The sequence below is a fragment of the Staurois parvus genome, unplaced genomic scaffold (genome assembly GCF_062004578.1).
Source record: "Staurois parvus isolate SC_StPar_1 unplaced genomic scaffold, SC_StPar_1.0 ptg000080l, whole genome shotgun sequence".
In the NCBI taxonomy this organism is placed as follows: Eukaryota; Metazoa; Chordata; class Amphibia; order Anura; family Ranidae; genus Staurois; species Staurois parvus.
This window is the reverse complement of record NW_028317876.1, coordinates 411605-439406: the sequence shown is the minus strand read 5'-3', so window position 1 is coordinate 439406 and position 27802 is coordinate 411605. Positions and strand designations below refer to the sequence as shown.

At 40.8% G+C, this 27802-nt stretch overlaps 1 protein-coding gene across 2 annotated transcripts in view; it reads left to right on the top strand.

Moving 5' to 3' along the window:
* The window catches only part of FGL1 (fibrinogen like 1), a 39296-nt gene extending 26048 nt beyond the window's left edge, over nt 1-13248 (top strand). For both annotated transcript variants that reach the window (XM_089669560.1, XM_089669559.1), the window contains 4 exons: nt 1320-1417; nt 5015-5103; nt 8598-8785; nt 12928-13248. In XM_089669560.1, coding sequence (XP_089525686.1) covers nt 1320-1417; nt 5015-5103; nt 8598-8785; nt 12928-13087 — 535 coding nt within the window. In that variant the 3' untranslated portion in view covers nt 13088-13248. The remainder of the gene's footprint in view (nt 1-1319; nt 1418-5014; nt 5104-8597; nt 8786-12927) is intronic.
* The last annotated feature ends 14554 nt before the right edge of the window (nt 13249-27802 follow it).

The window sequence follows — 27802 nt, the reverse complement described above, 5'->3', positions numbered from 1 at the left end:
CAAATTCAAGAAGCTAGCAAGTGGAGCTTAAGAGCTATGGCTCTTTACCTCTATGCTGCAAGGAGACAGCTCTCTTGACATTCAGGTTTGCTGTACAATACACATGCTAAATCAGAGACATAACACCATGCTTGCCTTTAGTTTATGGAGTATCAATGAGACAGGGACAGTTTACAAGTGAAAAGCTACTGCTGGTCATCTTATTAGAAAGCTCAGCAGACAGTGTTATTGAAGCACTTGTAGATTTTATGCAAATAATTAAAAAATTACATACTGTAAAGAAGCCGTTCTCAACCAGAGTGCCAAGGCACCCTGGGGTGCCTTGAGGTTTCTTCAGGGGTGCCTTGGCAAAATATCTAAAAACTGCCCAAAATTTGTATACAAGCCAGCGGGTGGAACAAGCCTGCCTTTTAGTTACACAAAGCCACAGGTTTTCATTTTACACCATTAAAACCTTCTAGCCACCAGCATCCTGACAACCAATGACATCATCAGTTGATGAGGATGTCAGCTTCCTGCACAGCATCCTAGTTTAACCCTCCCCTGCCCCTCTCCATCAGTGCTGGGGTCACATTAGTTGAGTGATGGAGAAAAACTGAGGGAGAAAAAAAACATGGGAATACTAGTCATTACCAGTGAGCAGGGGTGGACTGACCATTCGGGCACTTGGGCACTGCCCGAGGGCCCTGGGTCAGTAGGGGGCCCCATGAGATGCCCCTGGTACCTTTTATAGGCTTTTTGGGTGTGCTTTGAGTATGGGCCAGGACACAGGGGCCCCATGATCCCCTATTGCCCAGGGGCCCCATGTGTTGTCAGTCTGCCCCTGCCAGTGAGTGAAAGTGTATTTTCTTTGGAAGAATAAATCACCTCTAATGTTGGGTGTCCTCCGTGTGTGGATGTTGCTGCATTATATAAAACTATTAGAATAGTTTTTCCCATTTTAAAATGGAGTGCCTCAAGACCGTCCATAATTTGAAAGGGTGCCTTGGGACTGTGCATAATTTGAAAGGGTGCCTTGACTGAAAAAAGTTTGAGAAACACTGCTGTATAGGATCAGTTTCTAAAATTGCAATTATTCAAAAACTACTAGAAAAGTTGAGCAAAACCATTATATTTTTCTTAACATGGGGCCAGTTTTGCCTGACCATGGATTAGCAAACAGATATTAGCTTGCATCAAAATTCTTTTGTGTGTTAATAAGTATCATGTCCATTCATCCATCCAGCTGCAAAATAAATATTTAAATATTGTAGATAAAATAAAACTATAATTGTAGATATTAAACATACACATAAACACTTTATTTTCTGTTCCATTAGGAATTGGACTGACTATAAACAAGGATTTGGGGATTTCGCTTCAGCGAGGGGAGAATTTTGGCTAGGAAATGATAACTTGCACTTCTTGACATTGCAAGGTACTTTACATTACCATTTACAGACCTATTATTCTGCCACCTATTAATGACTTGAATCCCAGTCTGAATTTAAGGACATAAATCTGATATGCACATTTTCATAGATTATGTAAAGAAAGCAATTTAGTGTACTACTACTACTACTGATGGTGCTGAACTGTAAGCAAGAACTGTATTTTTTTTTTTTTTTTTTGCTAGGGTTAGGAAGTATGAGGATGTTAGAGTTTCCTCGTATGTTCTGTGTATTGCTTTGCAAGAATGGGTCGTCTTTTGTGTGGTAGAGGTTTGGGTACTTGATCAGGTGGTGCCATTTTGGAAACATGGGACATCTACCATCTACAGAACGGGAAAACAATTATCAGTGTGACTGCAGAATTCTTATCTACTGACCTTTTCAATCAACTCCAACCACTTAACTTTCTTAACAATACTTCTGATTAGTAAATGATAAGATTCAGGGAAATCACAGCGTGTCTAAAGCCGGCCATAGATGGATAGAATCTCCGCCGGTTCAGCAAGAACCAGCCAAGATTCAATCTACATATGAGAAGGCTGGTTGTACTGAAGTCAATCCATCGATCGACTTCAGTACAACCAGCCTGTTGGATTTTTTTGCATGCGATCACTGCCAACAGCTATAGCCGCTAGCAGTGATCATTTTGTTCTGCCGACAGGGAAGGCTCCCCACAGGCAGAACACAATAGGACTGCAGGAGGTATTCCATCATTTACACTGACTATGTGGATGGGGAAATCAAGTGATTTTCTTTCCTGCAACCTGTGGTTGCAGGAAAGAAAAGTGCATCATCTATGGCTTGCTTTAGACACCCTTTAGAATTTTGACATGCTTCCACATGACAAATGTCAGTGTGGAAGACAGATTCATATTGTAGACAGGTACATGAATCCAGGGCATGCAAAGTATGTGGAAGCACACTAAGATTGGGGCATCCATATGGACACTTTGCCCTCAACTCAGTGTCAAGGTCAGGGGTTAGGCTTGAAGACCAGTAGCTATAGCAGTAGAGAGGTTCAAAAAGACCAGCAGGATAAGTATACAAGTAGGTCACCCTGGCAGATGATGCTGGCTCACCTGAGGAGTGGGGTATAAGCACTAACTGGTCTTCAGCTGAGCTCCTGATGGTGGAGATGGGTATTGCTGCATGCTCATGCCAGGTCATGGTCCTCAGGATCACCTTGCCAGGTGATGAGCAAGCTGGGTCCGGTGACAGATGGAGCAGGTAGGGAGGGATAAAGCAGAAGTGAATTCAGTAAACAAGCCAAAGGTCAGTAACAAGCGCTCGCAGGTTGGGATCAAGCAAACACGTAGTAAAGAAACAAGTCAAAGGTCAGTAACACATGGTTGCAGGTTGAGATCAAGCAGAAGTGTAGTCAAGGAACAGGACAAAGTTCAGTAACAAATGGTTGTGAAGATACGGATGGCAGCATGAGTGAAAGGAGCAAGATATTGGCTGGAAAGGAGCACAATAATCTGGCAAACGGGCAATGCAGAGGCATGGCTTAAAGCAGAACTTTACCCAAAAAGGGAAGTTTTGTCTATTTGCATCCTCCCCCTCTTTAATATTTGTCACTTTTTAGGAGAGTGAGGAGCGGGTACCTGGTTTTGACAGGTATCTACTCCCACTTCTGCTCCAACCGCCTAGGCAATTGGAGTGGAAGTTCAGCCCCTCCTCCTTCCCCTGCAGCCTTCTGGGACACATCACAGGTCCCAGAAACCTGCGGGATCATTCACAAAGCGCAGCATGGCTCACACATGCATAGTGGGAAACTGGCTGTGAAGCCATGATGCTTCAATGCTTGTTTCCCTTAGTTAAGAAGCTGGACCCGAAGCCAGTTAAAGAATCGACTCAGGTGAGAACAGCACTGGATCCCTGGATAGGTAAGTGTCCTTATATTAAAAGTCAGCAGCTAAAGTATTTGTAGCTGCTGACTTTTTATTTTTTGGGGGGGGAGACTGGAGATTGGCTTTAAATCAGGAAGTTTATGAGAGGAGCAAAGAGTTTAAGGTTCACCAGAAACAAGACACAAAGCAAGCATGTCCAAATCATCAATTAGGGAGCTGCCTAGCATTTCAGGTGGCATAGAGAGAAAAAAACACAGCCAGACACCACAGAGATTCCTCCTCACCACTGCACTTGTCAGAAAGCACAGCAGCATGGAATTTTGTACCTGAGGGGGCGGAGCCTGATGGGGATTCACAGATATTAGTTCCCCATCAGGTCTGCTTTTGGTTGGTAATTGACAGCAGTCAGTGGCCCGATCTTTGGCCAATATCAGCCTGCTGTTGGCTATAGAATCTGCCCACTGCCTGATGTCAATTACAAGACAAGAGAGGACATGATGGGGAACTAGTGTCTCAGTTTCCCCTTCAGGTTCTGCCAACTGGTTGCTAGCAGGTCGATAGCTGCGAAGCCGACAGCTTCACTAACAACTATTGATGGGGAGGGGGTAATGTAATATGCATAAAGGAAAAGACAGTCTGCCTGTCTCTGTACACCAACTTAGAGTAGGTCTTAATTACCTCCAGCTTCTTTATATACAAACTGGTGGTAAATATGTTTTAATTTGTTGAATTAATAGCACCACTTTGTAAAAGAACTACCAAAGTTACCAAAATAGTTAGTATGGATTTTTTTAATCAGGACAGGCCCTTTTAAAGGGCAATAGCAATAGAAAACTATTGGTAGTGCTTTCTAGAATTCTTTGAATATGTTTTACCACTGGGATGTTGTAGTTTTAATTTTCTGCTTTTTTTTGTTAAAATAAAACATGTTTTACTGTATGTTAAACTAGGAGGGACACAAATAGGCCCTCTGCTAGTTCACTTTATAAATTAAACCACAATTATATTTAGGACAAAAAAAGCCATAAAACTATCATACAAATTTAAATACCAGCAGTTGACTAGTAAAATTCTGGTTTATGCAGCTGGTGATGAGATTTATGTCCAACTGGTAGAGAGGTCCAGTATATTTAGGAGGAACAATACTATAACTTTTTATAAAATTACACCAATTTTTAATTTAAAAAAGATTGCGGCTCAATTAAATAACAGAGGCTGGCTACATTTTTCATGGGTCATTTAGTTTTCAACTGGTTGGATCCACATCTCTCATAAATACTGAAGTAAATATGAAATGTATTTGACAATGGGTAGCAAAGTAAAAAACAATTGGTAGCAAAGTAAAAAATATCTGAAATCAAAACTCTAAATTAGCATTTTACACACCTCAAAAACTTGCGTAAAGCAATCAAAATGTCAGCAAAATGGATAAATGATATGATTTTAATAAATTTAGGATGCCCTATAGGTGTGAGCTTTTATGGTAATATTATACATCCCATATTTGTCTGCACATGAGCTTGCTGTCTGAAATAACTATATCATTAACATCACACCCTCCAGTTATAATACTCATGAAAAATGAAAGAAATTATTCATACAGATAACAATACTTCATTTTCACATATCTTGTGGGCCTGTCCGAGCATGTCCTAGTGTTGTTGTGCATTTAGAATGTATTTTTACCAGACCAAGAGTGTAACATATTTTTATTGTGTTTTTTTTCGTAACCAGATGACTACATATTAAGAATTGACCTCCAGGATTTTGAAGGACAAAGACGAACTGCTGACTACAAAAGTTTCAGAGTTAGTGATGAAGAGGTAATGGAAGGATTGGGAAAACTTAAAATGTATCTACACCTTTGGTGCAGTTACACTTGTATTGTAGTTCTTCCAGTCACTCCCATAAGTCTTATACTCACCTGTTCCCAGTCCACTCAGCCATGACTAAATCTTCCTGACCAGTCCATCTCATGTACCTTGCACTTTCATAGATACCTATAGATCAGGGATCCACAAACTTTCTCCTTTTTTGGTAGGCTAACAAGATTTTTTGGTAGGCTAACATTGCTGGCAGTCAGGCATAACAGGAAATAACATCCACAGAAGATAAGGTGGTAGCTAATGAACAATCTCAAAACATGGGGCCACAGCTCCAAATGGAAATGGAAGGGGTAATATAAAATGGAAGAATAGAACAACATCTGTATTCTGAGTGAGATAGAGGGGTATAAATGGATCAATACATTTAGCTGTAGTTTATCGGGGTGTTCGCTCCCACTGAGTGTGGTAGAAATATATAAGGAGGCTGGTGGCATGGGAGGGAAAACTCAGGTCTGCAAACTTTCCAAACAGTTTAGTGTTTTTCATACTTAAGGGGGGGCCAGACTGTGGCCAGTGGGAGTAGAAAATGCATCAGCATCAATGAGAGTACACAATGTCCCAGGATTGGTGATTAATGGGAGTAAAAAAATTATAAAGCGCCTGTGATCAGGAATCAGGAGGAGGAATAGTGCCCCATCATTCATGTCAGTTGGAGATTTGGTGCCCCATTGTTGGTATCAGTGGCGGACTGACAACTCATGGGGCCACCGGGCAATAGGGGATCATGGGGCCCCTATTTCCTTGCCCAAACTCAAAAAAGCCTATGAAAAAGGTACCAGGGGCATCTCATGGGGCCCCCTACTGACCCCGGGCCCTCGAGCAGTGCCCGAGTTTCCAAATGGTCAGTCCACCCCTGGTTGGTATCTGTGGAAGAAATAGTGCTTCCTTGTTGGTGTCAATGGAAAGGAGTAGTGCCCCACCGTTGGTGTCAGTGGAAGAAATAGTGCCCCCTTGTTGGTGTCAATTGAAGGAATAGTGCCCCATTGTTGATGTCAGTGGAAGGAATAATGCCTCAAGGGTTGGATAAAAGCAAACAAAGATTCACATCTGGCCCCAGGACTGCAGGAGACAACTGCCTTAGAACATCACCTACTGGGTATAGTGCCACCTGCAGGAGTAGGACATTAGGTACAACTAAAAAAACAAAAGACAGTGCAGAAGTAGCCCAAAACAAGACTGGAGTCATATCTGGGAACCACAGCCTCTGCTCTATAAATTCGATGGTCTGGTCATTGAACATTGAGACCAATTATAAGGTGTTAATGCAAGTGCACATGTTGTCCTACAGGCTGACCAAATTTATTCCTGGGGCCTCTGCTTGCTATTTCTGGGGATGCACTGCCATGGGCACATTCCTCCATGTCTGGTGGGACTGGACTGCCCTAAAATTAGATGCTATTGCATAGGTGTCTACCCAATGATATTTATATGATTTTTGGAAAAATATCTGGAAAAAATTCATGGAATTTTCTGTTAATTCTAAAACCAGAGGGATGTTCTAGCTCCAAACTTGTACATTTTGTCTTTATGGCTGCTAACCAAAAGCTTGGAAATTTACTATCTCAATACAACAATCTCAAAGGTACAATAAGTTATGTAAAGATATCTCGGAAGCTAATGAGAAACGTTTTGCGATACCACTTGACTCAATGCATACATTCCAAAGGGTCTGTACACTATGAATAATGCATTACATATCTCCAGACTTTGACCAAAATATTTCTCACTAGATGAAGAGCTCTGGGGTTTGTGTTTGGAAAGACTTTACCACCCCAGGCTTCCTCCCCCTCCTCCTTCCCACTTCCCTTTGTTTCCCTTTCCTTCTACCCCCTTCCCTCTTTCTCTCCTCCTTTCCAACTATCTTCTTGTCCCCATTCTCTTGTTAGTTTTTATCTTCCTCACTCTCTGCACCTTTATCATTAATTTCTTTGTTGTCTCTCCTTATTTAGATCTATGCTGGCACCATGCTGGCAAGCAAAGGGCCACATGTGCAGTTGGAGACGTGATAGATTGCTAGTCCAAAACAGGGCTTGCCAAATCTGCTTTGAATCTAGGAGCCAGCTAAAAAAGTTAGGAGCCAGTTTTTTTAAATTGGCTGCCTGTTCCCAGAACTGCATGTATGGGGCATCGGGCAATAGGAATTGCTCATATCTGGATTTGGCAGAGGAGTTCTATTCTCCTCTCTACTGCTGAGACAAGGTGGGAGCAGAGACAAGGGGGTACCTGCAGGTGAGGTACAAGGGCCACATAAAATGGCTTGGAGGGCCGGATTCTTGTGTTTGACACCTGTGCCGTAGAGAATCTGTGGGGTATTATCAAGAGGAAGATGAGAGACACCAGACCCAACAATGCAGATGAGCTGAAGGTCGCTATCAAAGCAACCTGGGCTTCCATAACACCTCAGCAGTGTCGCAGGCTGATTGCCTCCACGCCACACCGCATTGATGCAGTAATTTATGCAAAAGGAGTCCCGACCAATTGTTGAGTGCATACTATACTGTACATGGACAATACTTTTTAGCAAGCCAACATTTCTTTATTAAAAATCGTTTTTTATTGGTCTTATGTAATATTCTAATTTTCTGAGATACTGAATTTTGGGTTTTCACTAGCTGTAAGCCATAATTGTCACAATTAAAAGAAAGAAATGCCTGAACTATATCACTCTGTGTGCAATGAATCTATATAATATACGAGTTTCACTTTTTGAATTGAATTACTGAAATAAAAAATGTTATGATATTATAATTTATTGAGATGCACCTGTATGTGCTCCTTTTATTCTTTGTAATAACCATAAAAGAGCCTTTGTCTTACTGGATTTAGTTGCAAATGTCCAGAGAAGGATATAAAAAAAATAAGGAATAAGTTCTTACAATATGTACATTTTTAGGCTTTATTCTACCCCCTCTAATGTTGTTGCACTAAGCACAGGCCTAAAAAAGTGGAATTATAGTGAATACAACCATGTAGTGAAACATGATCTATAAATAGAGGTCTGCATATGTCTTTCTGTCATAAAGAATCATTAAGGGGCACTACTGTTCTCAGCACACAATATAGCGTCAATGTATCATTTTCATGTACAAAGTCAATACATAGACACTTTTGGTCTGAGAGGGTTGCCTTCAAAGATGACCATAAGAAGTCTTAGTTTAGACCCCCAAGTTATTATTATTATACAGGATTTATGTAGCGCCAACAGTGCTTTACAAAATGAAGGTAGACATTACAGTTACAATACAATTTGGTACAAGAGGAAATAGAGGGCCCTGCTCTTTAGAGCTTACAATCTAGGAGGAAAGTTCTATATTGCTTTAAAAAACAAATTGAAAATAAACAAGTAGGTAAAAAAAAATTTTACCCACATACATTTTCAATTTTATAATGTGCATCAGATATTGAACTATAACATCCTTCATTGTTTTCAGAGCGGTTACCAGATTAGTTGTGGAGTGTATTCAGGTACAGCTGGAGACTCTCTCACTGGAGGATTTAACCCAGAAGTACAATGGTGGGCCAACCATAATGGGATGAAATTCAGCACTTGGGATCGAGACAATGACAACTATGAGGAGAACTGTGCTGAGCAGGATAAAGGTGGATGGTGGTATAACAGGTAACATTTGGATAGGAAAGATAATATACTGTTAAGTTCCCTGTATTATTCTTTTTCAAATACAGTATTTCCAACATTTGAATGTAACATTATTGTGGCCTTACCACATCTAGCTGTCATCTGTAAACCTGCCATTCCCAATTCAGAGTAACTTCAAAGAGTACATATACTGTGTCTTTTGAGTTGTACATGATAACTCAGCCACTTGATTGATGTGACATTGCAGCATGAGCTTATTAGCCAAATATGTTGGTAAAAGCAAGCAGTTCTTTTATTTAAAGAAAGACAGGCAAACTCTCCCTCACAGATTGGTGCTGTTTCCTCTTCCTTTTCTGGACTCAGATGAACACAGGTTAATTCAGGACCAAAGTCTTTGTAGTCAGGGTTGAAGGTTCTGTCGCACCCAAATATCTCCCCAAACTTCCAAATTCTGGGTCCCAAAATGAAGATTTATTAATCCAGAGAGCACTGAAAGTCAGTCCTCTCTTTTCTATCTGGACTACCCTGGAAACCGCTCACCCTGCATGGATGAGAACCACTGAGTACTAAAAATGTCTCTCCAGCAGCCCTGTAATAGGACCACAACCCAAATTGTGGGGAAATATATCTGCCATCCAGGACCCATCCCTAGTGTACACTACACAGACTCTCCCACCTGCCCTTCTCATTATCATGCAGATATCTTATTGTCCTGGAGCCATGTTATCTATCCAAAACACTACCCACTCCAAAACTGCAACTGGAGATACATTAGCAGATTATTTCAGTTTGCTCTACAGCTAGTGACAGCTAGCCCTCATTATGCCAATGAAATTATAATACTGTTGTCCTTTCAGATAGAGAACCTTCAATCATCAATATCAGCCAACTGGAAATAAAAGTTCCACATTTTGCTCTTTTTATCTGCTAGAAGTGTATCTATATCCAACTTAAACAAAGTTGGTATAAATATCTAGCACATTTCTCAAATAAATAAATAGGAATCTCAGTAAAGCCTTCTACTTTAATTAGTTCCAGACTTTAGTTGTGCTACACACACCCAAAAAAGATCATCATTGTACACAGGGCATGTGTAGCAAGCCTAGTTATTCTGCCCTCCCCCTCCAGTGCACAGCAATTCTGATTAATCAAAGCCACATTGATGTGTGTACAATACACAGTAAAGGTTGGCAGCTTTAGCTGTCAAAAAAAGCAGTCTGACAGTGTTTATAAATAACACTTACTTAGAAGCTACAGAAAGATACAATTGAACATATAGTTACTTTTGTATCATCCTGTTTATTCATCTGCAGATGAAAGGGATAAACCTTGATCTGCAGATGAGGTCAGTTAAAGCAACCTAACAATTTTATAAATAAAATGTTTCTCTGTTTAACCCCTTATTAACCCTTAGTCTACTCTAACCAGCCCTTATTATTTTCTTATTCTCATGCACCCAGATATTATTTTCCTTCTGATTTAGTTTTTTTTTCATTACTATTTTATTAACCACTTCAGCCATCGCTAAGTTGAAGTGGTATTACTGGGATGATACAAAAATTGGTCACTGCCCCAGTCTATAACTGGCCTTCACAGCAAGGAACACATGGACGGGAGACGCATGTCAAACAACAAAAGAGAAAAGTTCCCAGCTCAACTTGCCAGTCAGCCTGCAAACAAACCGAATTAACCTGTCTAACAGTATGTGTTAAAAACAGGGGTTTAGTTAGCACACATTTGCCAATACGTATGTAAGCTACAGAGCCACATCATGGCACCCCAATATTCTGTAGTCCTAACTCTACATATTTTGAGAGCCCCATAGTAGAGGCACATGTATATAATGGATAGACCAAGGGCAGGTGGACCTGAGAGAGCCCACCCCTCCTTAAAGGGACAGGAGCTCACTGGACACCCAGCATGAAGCACAATTGTAGCTAGGGTGTCCAGTGCTCCCCCTCACCAACGATTCAAAAGTACAAAAAATGGCCGCCGCCCCAGTCTATAACTCAGTAAAATAGGCCGAACTCAGTAAAATAGGCCGAAATTGCACTGGATTGCACAAGAAGTAGTGTATGCAATACTTTGGAAAATTGCGCAGTACCACATTGCATGGCACCGTGGTACCATGTGATTTGACAATTACAGTATATAAACTATTGCATAGTCTTTGCATAGGTGATTTGATACAGCAGGTGCAACACCTCTTAGAATTTGTCTTACAGCATTGTTCAATTGGACCATGGAAAATGTGACAATATTTACAGCATGCAATTTATTTTTAGCCCCCCCCTCTCCAATGCAGCAATTTCATTACATTGTAATTAGCTGCAGATTTTACATGTAGATAGTAGCTATTTCCTAAGATGTTGCCTGAGAGTCCATTCACATTTGTGCAACTTGCCATGAGACTTTGAACAAGTCGCACCCCATGTTTCCCAATGAGTACCATTCAAATCTGTGCGACTTGCAGTGACGTGAAAGTAGTTTCTGCACTAGTTTGATATTACTTTTGATGTGACTTTAGTCGTAATGAATATGAATGTAAAGCTAGATCAAAGTTGCACCACAAGTCACATTCCAAAGTTGCACTGGAAATCACGTGACTTTGGAGACGCTCTAATGTGAATGGAGCCTAAGGCAGGAACTATAGCTGGTGATTGTTTCTGACTTTAGCAGCCCCTGTTCTCTTTAGGAAAGCAGGCCTACTGGTACTTGGTTGCCCCCATTTATATACAATGCTGTTGCACCTGGCAAGACGGTACCAGGATCAAATTAAAGTTGTAAGATACGGTATCTGTAATCCTGAGGTTGGTAAGAGCAGGTCAGGGGCGGACTGACAACTCATGGGGCCCCCGGGCAATAGGGGATCATGGGGCCCCTGTGTCCTTGCCCAAACTCAAAAAAGCCTATGAAAAAGGTACCAGGGGCATCTGATGGGGCCCCCTACTGACTCAGGCCCTCGGGCAGTGCCCGAGTTTCCAAATGGTCAGTCTGCCCCTGGAGCAGGTGTAATCCTGTTAACAATTCCAAGGTCATGTCAGGCAGCAATCCAAAAGAGTGGTACAAGACAAGGGTCAGCAAGGAGTAGTCTACCAATAAGTAGCCCAGGAGGCAGGGAACAAGGGGTAGGGAGCTAGGTAGCCGACCTGGGCTTGTGATGCTTAAAGTAATTGTGAACCAGGGGCGGACTGACCATTTGGAAACTTGGGCACTGCCCGAGGGCCCGGGGTCAGTAGGGGGCCCCATGATATGCCCCTGGTACCTTTTTCATAGGCTTTTTTGAGTTTAGGCAAGGACACAGGGGCCCCATGATCCCCTATTGCCCGGGAGCCCCATGAGTTGTCAGTCCACTCTGTTGTGAACCCTCACCTTGTAAAACAACTCATTTAGTTTAAAATAGAAATGAAAGGCAAACACACATTAGGAGAGCAGGCTGAATTGAACACACTGTGCTCTCCTGTCTAGTGTGGTCAGTTTTTAATAGGAAAGCAGAGGGACTGGCAGGACCACCAGGGATTTCACACAAAGGAAGTAATACAAAGAGAAGAGGATACTTATTCATACAAGTACATGGTACAGCAGGCACATATCAGGAATGTGAAATGTTAGGTTTACATGTGAAATGTTAGTTTTTAAATAAATTACCAGGAACACAGCCATCCAGGGGCAGGAATCAGAATCAACTCCTGATGTACACCTAATTAACCTTAATCATTTTTTTCTTCTCTCCTAATTTTTCAATGAAGTATTTATTTTTTGTGTGTTTTTTTCTCATTTTCATTTCTTAATTCTTTTTTTTTTTTTGCATGTTTATATAAATAAAAAATGTAATTACAAAAGATGGTAAATGCCTTTGCCATGTTTTGCACCACAAAGATAATTTTCGTGTAACAAAAAAAGAGACAAAAGAGTAAAATACAATTTGTTCTTTGTATCTACAGTAATCCTAATTGTTTAAAACCTTAATTTACTGAAATTCAGTAGATTTGCTTATTAACATTGCATAATTATTACAAATATTTTGTAGCTATTTTGTTAGTGAACATTTTATACTTCACATTCAGATGCATGAGTAACCATTCTTAATAATAAAATACTGGATTTAACATTATAGAAATGATCACTTAGTCTATGCTAAATCTTTTTCATATTTCCACCAGGTGTCACTCTGCTAATCTGAATGGTCTGTACTACAAAGGACCTTACACATCCAGAACAGATGATGGGATTGTTTGGTACACATGGCATGGATGGTGGTATTCTTTAAAATATGTTGCCATGAAGATAAGATCTGCAAACTTTGAACCAAATGTTGTCTGAGTTCTTTTTTTAACCCTAACATTTCCAGAGGTCTATTTAGTAACACACTTGTAATACATTTGGGGTGATACTCTGTATTATGCTGTATGAAGCATATGGTTACTCTTAGAGATCTCTAGCTTCATCTGTTAAATAAACAGAAATGAGGAATTATATATCAACCAACAGCTTCTCTCCTTTCCTATAAGCCCTCTTGTAAGTATAGACTAGATACCACAACTGTGGATCATTCAACTGCACATGTTCTTAAGGCCAGTTCACACTACAAAAACGCACTCCAGATGCATTTTTGCTTACAGTTCACACCACACGCAGTTCTGGTGCAGTTTTGATGCAGTTTGCTATGTTCCGGTATGATTCTGTGCAGAAAAACTGCAGCATGTTCTACTTTTGTTTCTGCACCGGAAACTGACTGGGACTGACTGCACGGGTGTGAACTAGGGCCATTGGAATACATGGAAAACACTGTGCATGCATTTTTGATGCAGAAAAAAATGCACTGGACTGCATCTAGTGTGAACTAGCCCTTAAGGTCTATATATATATATATATATATATATATATATATATATATATATATAGATAGATAGAGAGAGAGAGAGAGTATATACATTATGCATTTAGTGTATATACTATATATATATATTGTTATGAAAGTGGATAAAAGTATTTAAAGAAATACTAAAATATACTTTGGTCACCTGTAGTTTTTTTAAATATTAACATATGTTTTATGTACTATTTAATTACACATTAAAAACACTTTATTTTATAAATAAATCTTTATTACCTTTTACACCTGTGACATTCAGTTTGCAATACTGAGCATTTTAATAAGAAAGTCTACCATTGCTTGTACTTTGTGGCAGCCTCTTTATATTCATTGGTCAGATTCTTATGGTGGGTGGGTAAGTGTATGCTATTAAGATCTGCTTGTAGCACAACAGCTCCTCTCTATGAAACTTCCCATGCCATGGGGACTCTGGTATAGAGCTCCACTTGCTTTCAACCTTTCAACCAGTCATATATATATATATATAGTGGTATATATAACATGTTTGCATACAATTTTTTTTTACATTTACCTGATTAAAAGTAGGTTTGAAGCTTTTATAAGTGCAGAAAATAATATCTTAGGGAAAAAATATACACATATATATTACTCTTCAATAATTCTTCATGGGAGTGAAGCAAGAGTCAACTCTCTACAAATTTTACTTACACACATAGGTGTCCGTTCATGAACCAGCGGTAATAGATCGCTGCTCAGTTCTCCGGCATTCTCGGAGAACACGGTTCTCCTGTGAATGCAGTTTATGAAGCAGTTCTCCGAACGAAGGGAGAACGGTCTCCAAACGCTGGAGAACGGTCTACAAACTCTGGAAAACGGCTGATTTTACTATAATCTCACGAGATTACAGTAAAAGATCAGTTTACTAAACAGAGGTAAATTATCTCTGCTTAGTTTGCGGTCCCTCTGATTCTCCAGCTCTGGGCTGGAGAATCTGGAAGGAGAACACAGATCTCCAGTGAAGGGCTGACATGATCTCCTGAGTGTCATAAACTGTGAATGACCAGAGAATAGCTGAGATCCGTTGAATCGCAGCTATTCTCTGTGTAATAAACGGACACCTATGCCCACTTAAAATACCCATATTTCTTCCATCTACTAATGCTGAAAAGGCATTTGCCTGTGTAGATTGCTCTTTGTGTTTATGACTTTCCTATGTATGGGCCTGAGATCTAACATGCTGTCTAATATAATGGCCTTATATAAACAACTACTGATCTTTGTAATGGCACCAGGCAGAATTTGCTTTTTTATATCTCACTGGAGCCTTTGTTGGCCACATTATGCCGTAACAACAACATTAGAAGAGACTACAATCAGGGCAAACTGTTTATAAGCTGCCAGCGTTTATTGACAATGTCCTATTATATCTACATGCCCAAAACCAAGACATATTTCTATTAGTACTAACATATCATAGAGCAATTATAAGCTCCTTGGGACTCAGTCTGTCTAAGTAGATGGGACTTCCAGACCTTGCCATTGTGCCTAAGGTGCGGACTTCCCCTTGTACCATTTCTCATATTTGATGGGTGTTTTCATTACTAAATCCTTTTGGTGACAAATTGTAAATTTAATAGCAAAGATCAATACAGTGACTATTTCACATGACCCATTGGTACTATTATTCCATGATACACCCATGTCCAATCCCAAATATGAGAAATCAGTGACTCCCACCCTCTTAAATGCAGCCAAGAGTCTGATCCCAAAATACTGGAAGACTTATAGATCACTAGTATCTAAACAGATACTGCAAGTAGGTAAAATATACTTAATGGAAAAGACTGCTGTCCTAAAAACACTGATTATGAAACTTGCTATAATACTTGGGTGAGCTGGTAACATTTTAAAAACTCTGATTGTGGTGGATCACTATTGAAGACAGCCTCACATCTCATTTTACAGTAACAAATATTCAATCAAAATTCTGATTGTGATGGATCATTATTGAAGACAGTCTCATTTTACAGTAAAATGTGTTCAATCACATACCCAGAGAGATAAATAAAAATCACCCCACCCTACAAGATCCACAATCAAAACTAGTGACCCAGGTGCTTAAGCAGAGATATTTTCCTTTCCCACAGTCCTTATGTCCACTTTGTCTTCATGCCATATATATATTTCTTGTTTAAATATTTTGTTTTTCCCATGCAATGTATGCAAGAGCTGTAAAAAAAAAAACAACTACTATTGTGAAACTGCTTTGCTTTTTTATATAATTTCTATTCCATGTATCCATAAAAAGGTAATAAAACTTTATTATGAAAACAATAAAAGGTAATAAAAAAGAAAAATGAAAAAGGGTGTTAGTGGTGATAAATACGTATACAACCAAAACTGTCAACTTAAAATTAAGTTTTTGTCAAAAATTATTTAGCACCTTAAAAAAATTAGAGCTCATGAAAAAAATATCAAAATCATTATTTAAAGGTTGTAATACATTTATAACATGTGGATTATTCCAAGCGGGCAAATGCAGACCATCTGAATCCACATGTTTGGATGATTAAAGTCAGCAGATCTTCCCTCATCTACTAAGATCTGTGCAACAGCACTTCCATAGTGCACAGTCTTTTCGCCATTAGTAAATTCATCCCTATGTCTAAGCCTACCTTAAAGAAGAACTTCATTAAAATAGTCAGAGACTGCCTAATAATTTGCAACTGTGTGCAGTGGTCAGAGGTATAAAATGCACAGGTATAAGTGATATGTTACACAAAGGGGTCAGGGGTGTGTAAAACACAGAATGGGTCAGGAGTATATGATTAGTATGTGTTGTAGAGAGTGCAAGGGTCAGGGTTATGTAACTGTGAGTGATGAATGGTGTGTAATGGTGTGCAGAGGTCAGGGGTGTGTAACACACTGAGTGCAGGGGTCAGTGGGGTACAACATTCCTGCATGCATGGACACTTCTCCCTTTGCAAGCCAAAATTCCCTTCTTCTGGTACAATTATTCCCCCCTCTGCTGAAATTCTTACTCCCAGCACAAATCTCCCCTCTGAAATCTCTCCTCTCAGTGCATGTCTTCACTCTCCCCAAAAAATTATTCCTTCCAGCAGAAGGCTTTACCCCCCCTAAAAAAAAAAATTAAGAGCCAAAGATTATAAGCTGTGAATTTTATTTCTCTAACAAACAGTGCAGGAGGGCTGCTGCACTGGTGAGCAGTCTCAGTTTTGCAACTCAGAGCACCCGGCAAGAGATGTGGTGCAAGCATCTGATTGCATGCACTGCCTCCTACCTCACCAGTAAATCCATTATATAAATTGTACCTTTTACTTATGCTGTGCCTCATGATTTTTGGGCCAATGCACAACATTGATCATTGGTAATGGATTATAAACAGTTTACTCCAAATCAAGCATGACCACGTTTTGAGTTTCTGGAAAGGGAACAATCCTGTAGCTGAAAGATTATCCAATACTACAGGTCTGCCTACATTACAACCACCTGGTCAGTCTCAGTGCTGTAAAGACAAAAGGAACAAGAAAGGTGTAATACCAGGTGCCCAGAGAGGGAAGCAGATTGTGCCCCAACGACTTTTGTTAAAGATACCTTAATGCAGAGACAGTAACTTAAATTCTGAGGATCCCATGGAAATTATTCAGGTGGTCCATATGCTCATATAAATGCTATAGAAATCATGAAGCTGGGTAGTCAACTCCTATATACATTAAAGGTGAGATTTATTGAAAAATCATTCTTTTATTGTTGAGATATATGTGTTTTTTCACAGACTTGGAATTACTTCCCTGGTAACTAAAATGAAAAATGGAGAAGATTTTTTTGGCCAGAGATGGAGACACAGAAATGTTTGAGCACATCACTGCTTTATATGTTAGAAAAACTTGTGTTTCTGTCAGTGCTTTGTTTAACTGCTTAAGGACTGCCCTATAGCAGATATACTGCTACAGGGAGGCACCTGTGCACAAAATCACATATAAATAAATGTACAAATTTACAAACAATTTTCCTCCTTGTTAACTTGAGCACACTGCTCGGGATGGCTACGCACAGTACAGCCATCCCGATCAGTGTGCTTACAGTGAAGAACACCCCACCCCCTAGTAAAACACACACAACACAGTTAACCCTTTGATCGCCCTTCACATTAACTCCTTCCTACCCAGTGCCATTAGTACAGTGTCAGTGCTTATATTTAGCACTGATCACTGTATTGGTGTCACTGGAGATGTCAGTGACACCAAGTTAGTTCACCCCCCCAGTGTCCACCGTAGTCCCACTAAAAGTCACTGATCGCCACCATTACTAGTAGAAAAGAAAATCCCATTATCTTTACCGCCATTTGTAAACGCTATAACTTTCACATAAACCAATTAATTTACATGTATTGGGATTTTTTTTAGCAAAGACATGTAGACGAATACATTTTGGGCTACATTTATGATGAAATTTGATTTTTTTAATTTTTTTACTAGACATGTTTAATAGCAAAAAGTCCAAAATAATGTTTTTTTTTTCTCAAAATTGACAGTATTGTTTTGCTTATAGTGCAAAAAATAAAAAACGCACATGTGATCAAATGCCACCAAAAGAAAGCTCAATTTGTGGGGAAAAAAAAGGACATAAATTTCATTTGGGTGCAGCATTGCATGACCGCACATTTGTCAGTTAAAATAATGCAGCGCCGTACAAAAAATGGCCTGGTTATGAAGGGGGGTAAATCCTCAGGAGGGCAAGTGGTTAAAGAAAGAGGAAATAGGAAATGTGGCCAGCAGAGAAATGAGGCAACATGAAGCTCTGATGGAAAAGCTGAGTTCCCTGTAATCGGGGTCATTAGACCCACTTGGGAAGAGATAGTACAATGTCCAATCATATAGTCACTAACCTAATTGACAGAAGGGATGGAGACAAGAAAGAGGAATGGTGTTGTCCATGCTTGGGGATGACTCCATAGTAGAGAGGCAAAAAAAGAGTAAAAAAGAGCATACTGGTAGTTTTGGTAAATTTACTACCTCATGTATTTTCTTGATGATAAATATAATAAGTGAATACCACTTTTTGTCTATTCTACAATCAAGCTTTCCTTTATCCCTTATAATAAGAATATTAAACCAAATAATGAGACAATTACAGAAAAACAAAGTTACAGATAAAGAAATGATGGAGTTGTTACACAGACATCCTTATGTTACATCGTGTGGCTAGAGCAAAAAATATTTGTGTTCTGATATTATATACGCTTGCAAAGGCCACCCCTATACCCACCCATCCAGGTATAAACACACCCTTCTAAATATTTCAATTTCAATTCCTGCAGAAAGTTCTATTACAATACTTCCTAGGAGGTGTTAGAAATGACAATGAGTCCAGGGCTTACTTCTTTAAATCAGCTGGGTGGCCTGACCAAAAGAAACTCCTTCAAAAACCCTTCCAGTGGTGTTTAATGGTGACAAAGCTAATGGTAAATTGCTGTCTTTATGACCCCTATTCTGAGATTTTCCAGTTAATGTCCAACCAGTGTATGTTGTGAGTGAGCCATAGAGCCCTGTGTCAAAAGTTTACTATGTGCTCCGGTTCCCTCCGACACTCCAAAGACATGCTGGTAGGTTAATTGAATCCTGTCTAAACTGGCCCTAATATGTGTATGTATGAATGTGAGTTAGGGACCTTAGATTGTACACCCCTTGAGGGTTAGGGACTGATGTGAATGTTCAATATAAGTGTGTAAAGCGCTGCGTAAATTGACAGCGCTATATAAGTACCTGAAATAAATAAATAAATATTAATAAAATTCACGAAAGCAAAAAAAAAATCATTGTAGGCGCATATTTCCACTTCACCACAACTTGTCTTTACCATGGAAAATCCAGTCCAATATATGAAGTGTATTAAGGAACAATGTGTAAGGAGGCCCCATCCTCCTAGTTGTTTTGACCTAGCCAGTATATCATAACAGAAGCACCCTGGGGTGTTTACCCAAACGTATCACAGAAATGCTGATTTCAAAGTGGAAAATAAACTTTGTAAGACAAAAATCGTTCAAAAAAGACATAGAGCATATATGGTAGGATTCATTTTAAAGAGTGCTTTTACGGCTGAACCAATAGTGTTTATTATCCGACTACTCCCTAAGTCTGTTAAGTGACGTATGTAAGGGAAGTGTTTATTTCAGTCTATATAAGTGTGTAAGATCAGAATCTGCACCTCTAAATACCTATTTGTTGTGGAAACACATTGGAAAGGAAAATGACCTATGAGATGTTGCTTATGACCTTTAAGGAGGCAGATGTCAAGCATGACTGATTTGTAGGCATTGACCTTAAAATTACCAAAGGCCTCGAATGTGGCAAATTCCCAAATGATAACAAGAAAGGCTACGGTAGGGTTGGAAACAAAAAGGAGGAGATGATCTGTATGTTAAGCTATTTTGTGGTACTGTTTGCCTATCCATATACCCTGTGTAATTTAACCCTTCACGACAACTCGGAGGATAAGGCGGGAGTGGACAACCTTGGAGAGTGCCATTGTGAATCATGACTGGGTCAAAAGGGATCCATTAACACAAGTAGTTTCTTAATAGAGAATTCTTAAAAAGTCATTATTTTCTCAAGTAAAGGTTGGGGCATCCCAATTATTCTCTGTTTTCCTGGGTTATGGGCGGTATTTTCTCTGGCTAACAGTGGCTGCAGGACAACCTTACAAGTGTCCTATATTTTCTCTCTCTCTCCTCCTCTCATTGGTAGCCAAAGAGAGGAAGAAAAGCTGTAACACTGGCTGTTGTCAGTGAGAGATTGTCATTGAGAATGTTGCACATGCTGCAGTAGCTCACACTGCGGCATGTGCAACACTCTCAATAACAACCTGGTCTGAGCAATGGCAGGCAGGAGTGCCATGGACCCGGGCTACAATTAGGATCAAGACCAAGACTGAAGCTAGAAATCCAAACTCGTAAGGGGATACCAACAGCTCATAGGGTGATTGGGGAAGGAGGGGTCTAGGTAACTCAAGCAGGGACAGACACATGACACTGCAATCTCTGCACTCTTATAGAAAGGTCAGAACTTTATGTAGCACCCTCATAGGTAGGCTGCTAGGATGTAGGTAGTTTAGTATAGCGTGATCTCCTGCTTAACAGGAGACTGATAGGCAAAACATAGCAGCTTTTCTGCTTAACAGGAAGCTAAAATTGTTAATATCATCATGGGTGTCCATGGGAGGAAAAGTGCCCCATCATTGGTTTCAATAAGAGGAATAGGGCCCCATAATTGGTATAAATAGGAGGAATAGTGCCCCACCATGGGTGTCAATAGGAGGAATAGTTCCCCATCATTGGTATCAATAGGAGGAATAATGCCACATCATGGGTGTCAATGGGAGGAATAGTGCCCCATAACTGGTATAAATAGGAGGAATAGTGCCCCATCATGGGTGTCAATAGGAGAAATAGTTCCCCCATCATTGGTATCAATAGGAGGAATAGTGCACCATCATTGGTTTCAATAGGAGGAATAGTGCTCCATAATTGGTATAAATAGGAGGAGTACTGCCCCATCATGGGTGTTAATAGGAGGAATAGTGCCCCGCCATTGGTATCAATAGGAGGAATAGTGCCCCATCATGGGTGTCAATAGGAGGAAATGTGCCCCATCATGGGTGTTAATAGGAGGAATAGTGCCCTGTCATTGGTATCAATAGGAAGAATAGTGCCCAATAATTGGTATTAATAGGAGGAATAGCACCCCATCGTCGGTATCAATAGGAGGAATAGTGTCCCTTTTGTCAGTGTCAGTAACTATGAGGGGAATAATGCCCCAAGGGTCACATAAAAGCAAGCAAAGGGTCACATCCAGCACTCGGGCCACAGTTTGGAGACCACTGATCTAGAGGAAAGCCCGAGCAAGATGGGTAGCACTACATTTAGAACCCTCTAAATGGTAGAAAGGAGGTTAATACAAGATGGGTTCCAACTTAAGGCCCCAAAGTCCTTCCTTCTATTTGGTGGGGGTTGGGGGTGGGGGGCACAGAGCAGCCAGAAAATGAGAAACAAAATGTTAAGGTGCAGGCATGTACACCACTCACAATGGAGCCACAGCTAAAAAACATGTAGGAGTGACAGAAATGGGGACGCAATGTATGTATGTGTATCGCACTTAATAAACATAACCATTCCCACAAAAAAGCAATACCAAGGAAGGAAATGTTACCTTAAGTAAGAACCATTCTCAAGCAAAAGTCTTATAGTAGTGGGACATATTCCATGGTAAGAGAGCACAAGGAGTTTTTATTATAAGAAGAATATATTACAAAGTGGTTTGTAATGATACCTGTATATGTTACATTGATTTTATAGTGAAAGTGGAACAAAATCCCAAATAAATGCCAAATGAAAATGCTACATTCTTTTCTTCCCAGCAAAAGGAAAACAATCTGATATACAAATAGATTGTCACATGAGTGGTCACATGCCATCACAGGATAATTAATTTAGGACACAGTTAACTAGCAAATCAATACTTGGAAGGAGAACACTGGAATCACACCAATGTTCTGTACTGTGCCTGGTATTGCAGGTCTGATGTAACAATTCCTGACAGGCTCAGACATGCACAGGAATCAAATGTTCTGAACGCCAGCCCTCGCTGTGCTGAAGGATCAGACCCTCTTACAATAAAACCATGCACAATCTAATCAAGCATGTCAACAGCGTTTACATAATGAACTGGCAATGCGCTGTGCACTGAAGCTCAGCATGATAAATCTGATTGTGTTGCAATAGTTCTGGTATTTTAGCCTGTTTTGTAAGTTGTGTTGTAAGATGCTTTTTTATTACTATAAAACTGTCATAGAAACAGTTCCTAATTCCCAAGGACTGTCAGGAGTTATCACATCATGTTGTTGAAAAATGGCACAGTTTAACCACTTGCCCTCCAGAGGATTTACCCCCCTTCTTGATCAGGCCATTTTTTTTGCGATATGGTGCTGTTTTACTTTACCTGACAGTTGCACGGTCATGCAATGCTGCACCCAAATGAAATATACAGTATGTCCTTTTTCCTTAAAAGTGGAGCTTTCTTTCAGTGGTATTTGTTCGCCTCTGCGTATTTTATTTAAACAAAAAAAGACCGACAATTTAAAATAAAAAAAACAATATTGTTGACTTTTTGCTATAAAACATATCCAGTGAAAAATTTTAAAAATCAAATTTCGTCATAAATTTAGGAAAAAAATGTATTCTGCTACAGGTCTTTGCCAAAAAAAAAATCCTAATACGTGTAAATGAATTGGTTTATGTGAAAGTTATAGCATCTACAAATGGCGGTATATATACAGGAGCTTTTGTTTTATACTAGTAATGGTGGTGAAAAGCGATTTATAGCGGGACTGTGGCAGGCATTCTGACACTGGGGGGGGGGAACTGACTAACTGTCATCCCCAATCCCCAATGACACTAATACAGTGATCAGTGATAATAAAAAGCATTGACACTGTACTAATGACACTGGGCAGGAAGGGGTTAACATCTGGGGTGATCAAAGGGTTAACTGTGTGCTGTGTGTTTAACTGTGTAAGCACACTGCTTTGTAGTGCTCTGCTATGCAGAGCACTACAAAGCAATGTGCTGGAGCTGACAGGGGCCAGATCTGTGTTGTTTATATACAGACCTCTCCCCGTCAGTGTTCCTTGACGATCGCCGGGTGCTGGTGGGGAATCTCCATCCGGGACCCAGTGACCAACAGCTGTAGCCGTCATTGGCGACGTGGGTAGGGCGTGCTTGCGCCCCCTACCCAGAAATACAAAATCACATATATATATGGGATTTTGCACGGCCCTGCCGCCCTGTAGCAGTAGTTCTGCTATAGGGAGGTTGGAAAGTGGTTAAAAGGAACCTTTCCATGCCCCAAGCATCTAACCTTAGTAGTACAGTACCTGAGGTCCAAACAGACTAAATCACAATGTTGTGCACACTGGACATTTTTAACACTGCTGTTAGGGGCGTCTGGCTTTTTTTTTGTGCCTCTAAATGCCCCTATATATTTGCCTATGTGTTCATGCACACATAGGGATTTAGGGGCGAGTCAGAAAAAAACCACAACCAGTGCATCCAGGTGCAGCAGCGTTTTGGAAAAAAAAAAAACGCTTTTCTGTAAATTACTATTATGGCCAATGTGTTTAATTAACACCAAAGTGCTTGATGAGCCAAAACGCATTTACATGCATTCAAAAGCATCAAGCGTTTTTTCTGCCAAAACGCTGCTGTCAGGAGGAAAGGCATCTGATAGCAATTGACACCCCGGTCACATTGGGTGCGACTTGGCATGCGATTTGCATGCCATGCAACTTGGATATCGTATGCCAAGTTGCATCCTATTGTCCGCAATGACATTGGTCAAATCGAATGATTTCTAAAGTAGTACATATACTACTTTTGGTGTGATTTGCATAGACATCTGTGTCAAATCGCACCTGAAATCAGCATCTCACCTGACTCACTCAACTTCACTGTAAGTCGCACGATTTCAAATTGCTCCACAATTATGCAAATTTTTCCTTTTCAACAGCTTGTTTACCACCACTAACCACTTGCCCTGACCATTGCTGTGCAGAAGGATACACATTTGTCACAGGCAGAACTGGGGGTTTTAATGTGCAGGCTGTAGCTGACAATTTGGATTCTCCATCTCAGTGCTGTTTTAAAAGACAAGATGGTAGCCCCAGCAGGAGAATAAATGTGTCTCTGCAGAAAGATGAGCTTAGTTTGTGTTCACTGATTACACACTAGTGATTTGTTTATCAGTGTATATTTTTATATTTATTGTATATACTGTAGCGGTGGTCTCTGGAAACACTGGTAAAAAAATATGGTTGCTTAAGGGCCAGTTTACATCACACCAGCGATTCACATGAGGCTCTGTGCGGTGCGATTTCCAGCTCATTCTTTTTGAATGGGCTCAAATGGCACCATGCCAGAAGTAGTGCATGCGCTACTTTGTAAAACACACTGTAACCGGATCACATTGGACAAAAGTACCATGCAATCTGGTGTGAGCAGGTTTGGGCAAACGCACTGCATTCGTGACCTGCATTTGGGGTGTCATTAACATTTTATTGACACCCTCTGCAGATTGCAGAAGCAGTGCATTTTGAATGTGGATTGCATCAGACAGGAAAGAACAATGTGTTCCTGTGTGATTCTAGTGTGGGCATGGAGTGAATGGGCACTTAAAGGGTATTTTGGCTTATGATGAGAAAAAAAGAAAAAAACAATTCTCCCCAATCTCATAGCATTGCAAGAAATTTAGCAAACCCAAAGCTGAACTTTAGGCAGATGCAAAAAAAAAAATATGAACGCGGGTGTTAAAAAATGATTAAAGTATGTAATCTCTCACCTTGTAAAACACCCCTCCCTTTTAACCCCTCCCCACCCACCACCGCCTCCTGGCCCTTCAAGAGTTTCTAAATGCAGGGAGGTGGCGGTGGGCAGTCCGATCATGTGACAGCTGTGACTGGCAGTCATAGTGGTCACGTGATCAGAAAGCTCCCAAATCCAAGTATGCATTGAGAGCTTTCCAGTGCCCGCCAGTAACTGTGTCGATATAGTGCCCACCGAACAGCACAGAGGGTATAATTCCTGCTGCGGCCGCAAAGCATTGAGGCCCTGGCATATGTTAAGGGAGCTCAGTTGAGGAGTGGTAAAAATGTGGCTTTGCATCCCCCAACTGCAAGTGTAAATGAGGCCTAAGTGTATTTTTCAAAGCAGCTAGTGTAAGTACCTGAATTTGACTTGGTATCAGCCTCTTGCAATCCCCTAAACAGTAGTTCAGACTGAGATATGGAGTCTGCTGATTTTTCTTCTTTGCCACTCACAGGTTGCGGGCAAGGAGGAGATGTAGTATTTTTTAACTATAGTAAAGGCCGGGTACCAGCCCGGCTCCGCTGTCTAGGAGGGCTGTGTACATTTTAGAAATGTATGAACATGGACAGGGGCGGACTGACAACTCATGGGGCCCCCGTGCAATAGGGGATTATGGGGCCCCTGTGTCCTAGCCCACACTCAAACCACACCCAAAAAAGCCTATGAAAGGTACCAGGGGCATCTCATGGGGCCCCCTCTGACCCCAGGCCCTCGGGCAGTGCCCGAGCTCCCAAATGGTCAGTCTGCCCCTGAACATGTAATTACTGGAGCGGCGTTGATTATTTGCAGGCTTTAAAGGATAAGTTCACCTTTTGTAACATGTTACGTGTTATACCAATATTCAGAGTGTAAAATGTAACATGTTACGATCGGACCCCCCCTCTGATCCTCATTGTGACAGCTACTGGGGAATCTTCTCCTCCCCACTAGCTCTCCCAATTTTAGCTCTCTGCCTGCTTGGCTGCTTCACTCATTCACAGTATTCTGTGAATGGGAAAACTACAAGTCCCAGTAGCCTTTGGGGCTGTTGGCTTGTAGTTTTCAAAGAACTACCATGGTGCTCCACAGCTCCATGGTAGTTCATTGAGCCTTGCTATCAGTAAGTACCTGCTTGCCCCAGTGGTGTATTTAGGTTTTGTGCTGCCCCTGCAGAAAGAGCCTGACATTGACCAACAACACCCCTGCCTCCCACCCAAGACAGCCTTTCACTACCACTGCCCCCAATACACCAGCCACCAGAGAGTCGGGCTGTGCATACACCATCATGAAACCCGCAGCCTCTCTCGGAACCCACCAGGTCCCCATGCCGCGTGCGTCCCTTCTTCCGTCCCTTCTTCCAAGGGGCAGTGCTGCCCCCCCTGAAAAATGCCGTCCTAGGTAAATGCTTTGCTTGCCTTGTGGTAAATACACCACTGGCTCGCCCGTATGGGACGAGAGGAGTCCGGAAATGAAGAGGACTTTAGACCTTAGTAGACATAAAGGAGTCAAAGTTAGAAGAGAATCTAAAATGAGACCATACCATCCACGTGAAGTTGAACGAGTCAGCTTTATCTTCATCCTTTGCGATCATCCATTCCATGTACTCAATCTTCTCCACCTCACAAGCCCGTTCAGCTAATGATGGAGCCTTGGTATGGCGCCAACGCCTGGCTATCACAGAATGAGCAGCTGTGATAAAGTGCCTAAATAACTTCCTTTTGATTTGTCTCCAGGAGCCTGGCAACATAGACAATACAGTAATCAACCAACTTGTCTAACAAATGTAATATTCTAGCCCAAAATGGGAGAATTTTGGGACAGGTGCCCCAAATATGGGTCATGGTGCCAGGCTCCCGTAGCCATCTTGGCCTACATTTATGAAGAAATTAGATTTTTAATTTTTTTTTATTGAATATTGTGACATAAATGTGACATGAATGTACAGATTTGAGTAGATAAGATGTGACTTGTAGCAATAAGTAATCGTAAATGTAGTTGCATGCCTTGTCAGTAAAGAAATATTCAGTCAGAGGTACTCAGACAGAAATGGTCATCAATTAGCATCTGAAAAGCCTAGCTTCCTCTGGAAGTGGCACCTGGGTGCTAATAAGATTTTTTCACCTTCTGGGGAAACCCGTTGGAAGGAAACGGCTGGAGACAGGTTTCTCCCTGACATCGGGAGCTCTAAAAGAATATACATACATCAAAGGGGTATGTTTTATCCTTCATAAAAGCTAAAATATTAGTTGCAGAGAGATGAAAATACTTCCTTCTGATGGGGCATTCTGTGGGTCACATTGACATATAAAAACCGTATTTGTGGATTAGGTAGAATACCAAGAAAATGCAGGAAATGGTTATGTGGCGCTGGAGTGTGATAGCCAAACAGTGATTGGTACTGTCGCGATCGGACTGATGCACTGGTGTCAGAAATCCAATCCCCGACTTGGTGATTCAAGCCGGTCTTGGTCCAATTGACTTTGGGCAGTTCGGCACCCAGAACATCCTGTGGGCGGGTACAGAAACACCCCCCAGGGTCAATTGGCCGAGGACTAATGTGCCACCTATGTCCATATCCCCATAAATTGAGGTCACGGACATTTGGGCAGGGTAATTCATATGGAGCCAGTTGTATTTGACTGACGGATTGCTGACGCTCTGACTTGCTCCAGTTGCAGGGTAAATCTTGGTAAAGTTTTATTCTGTTTTATTCCCTTTTATTTTATAGTGAATAGTCTATGTGTGTCTTCTTGTATTTTTTGTACCTTTTTATACTTTGTACATA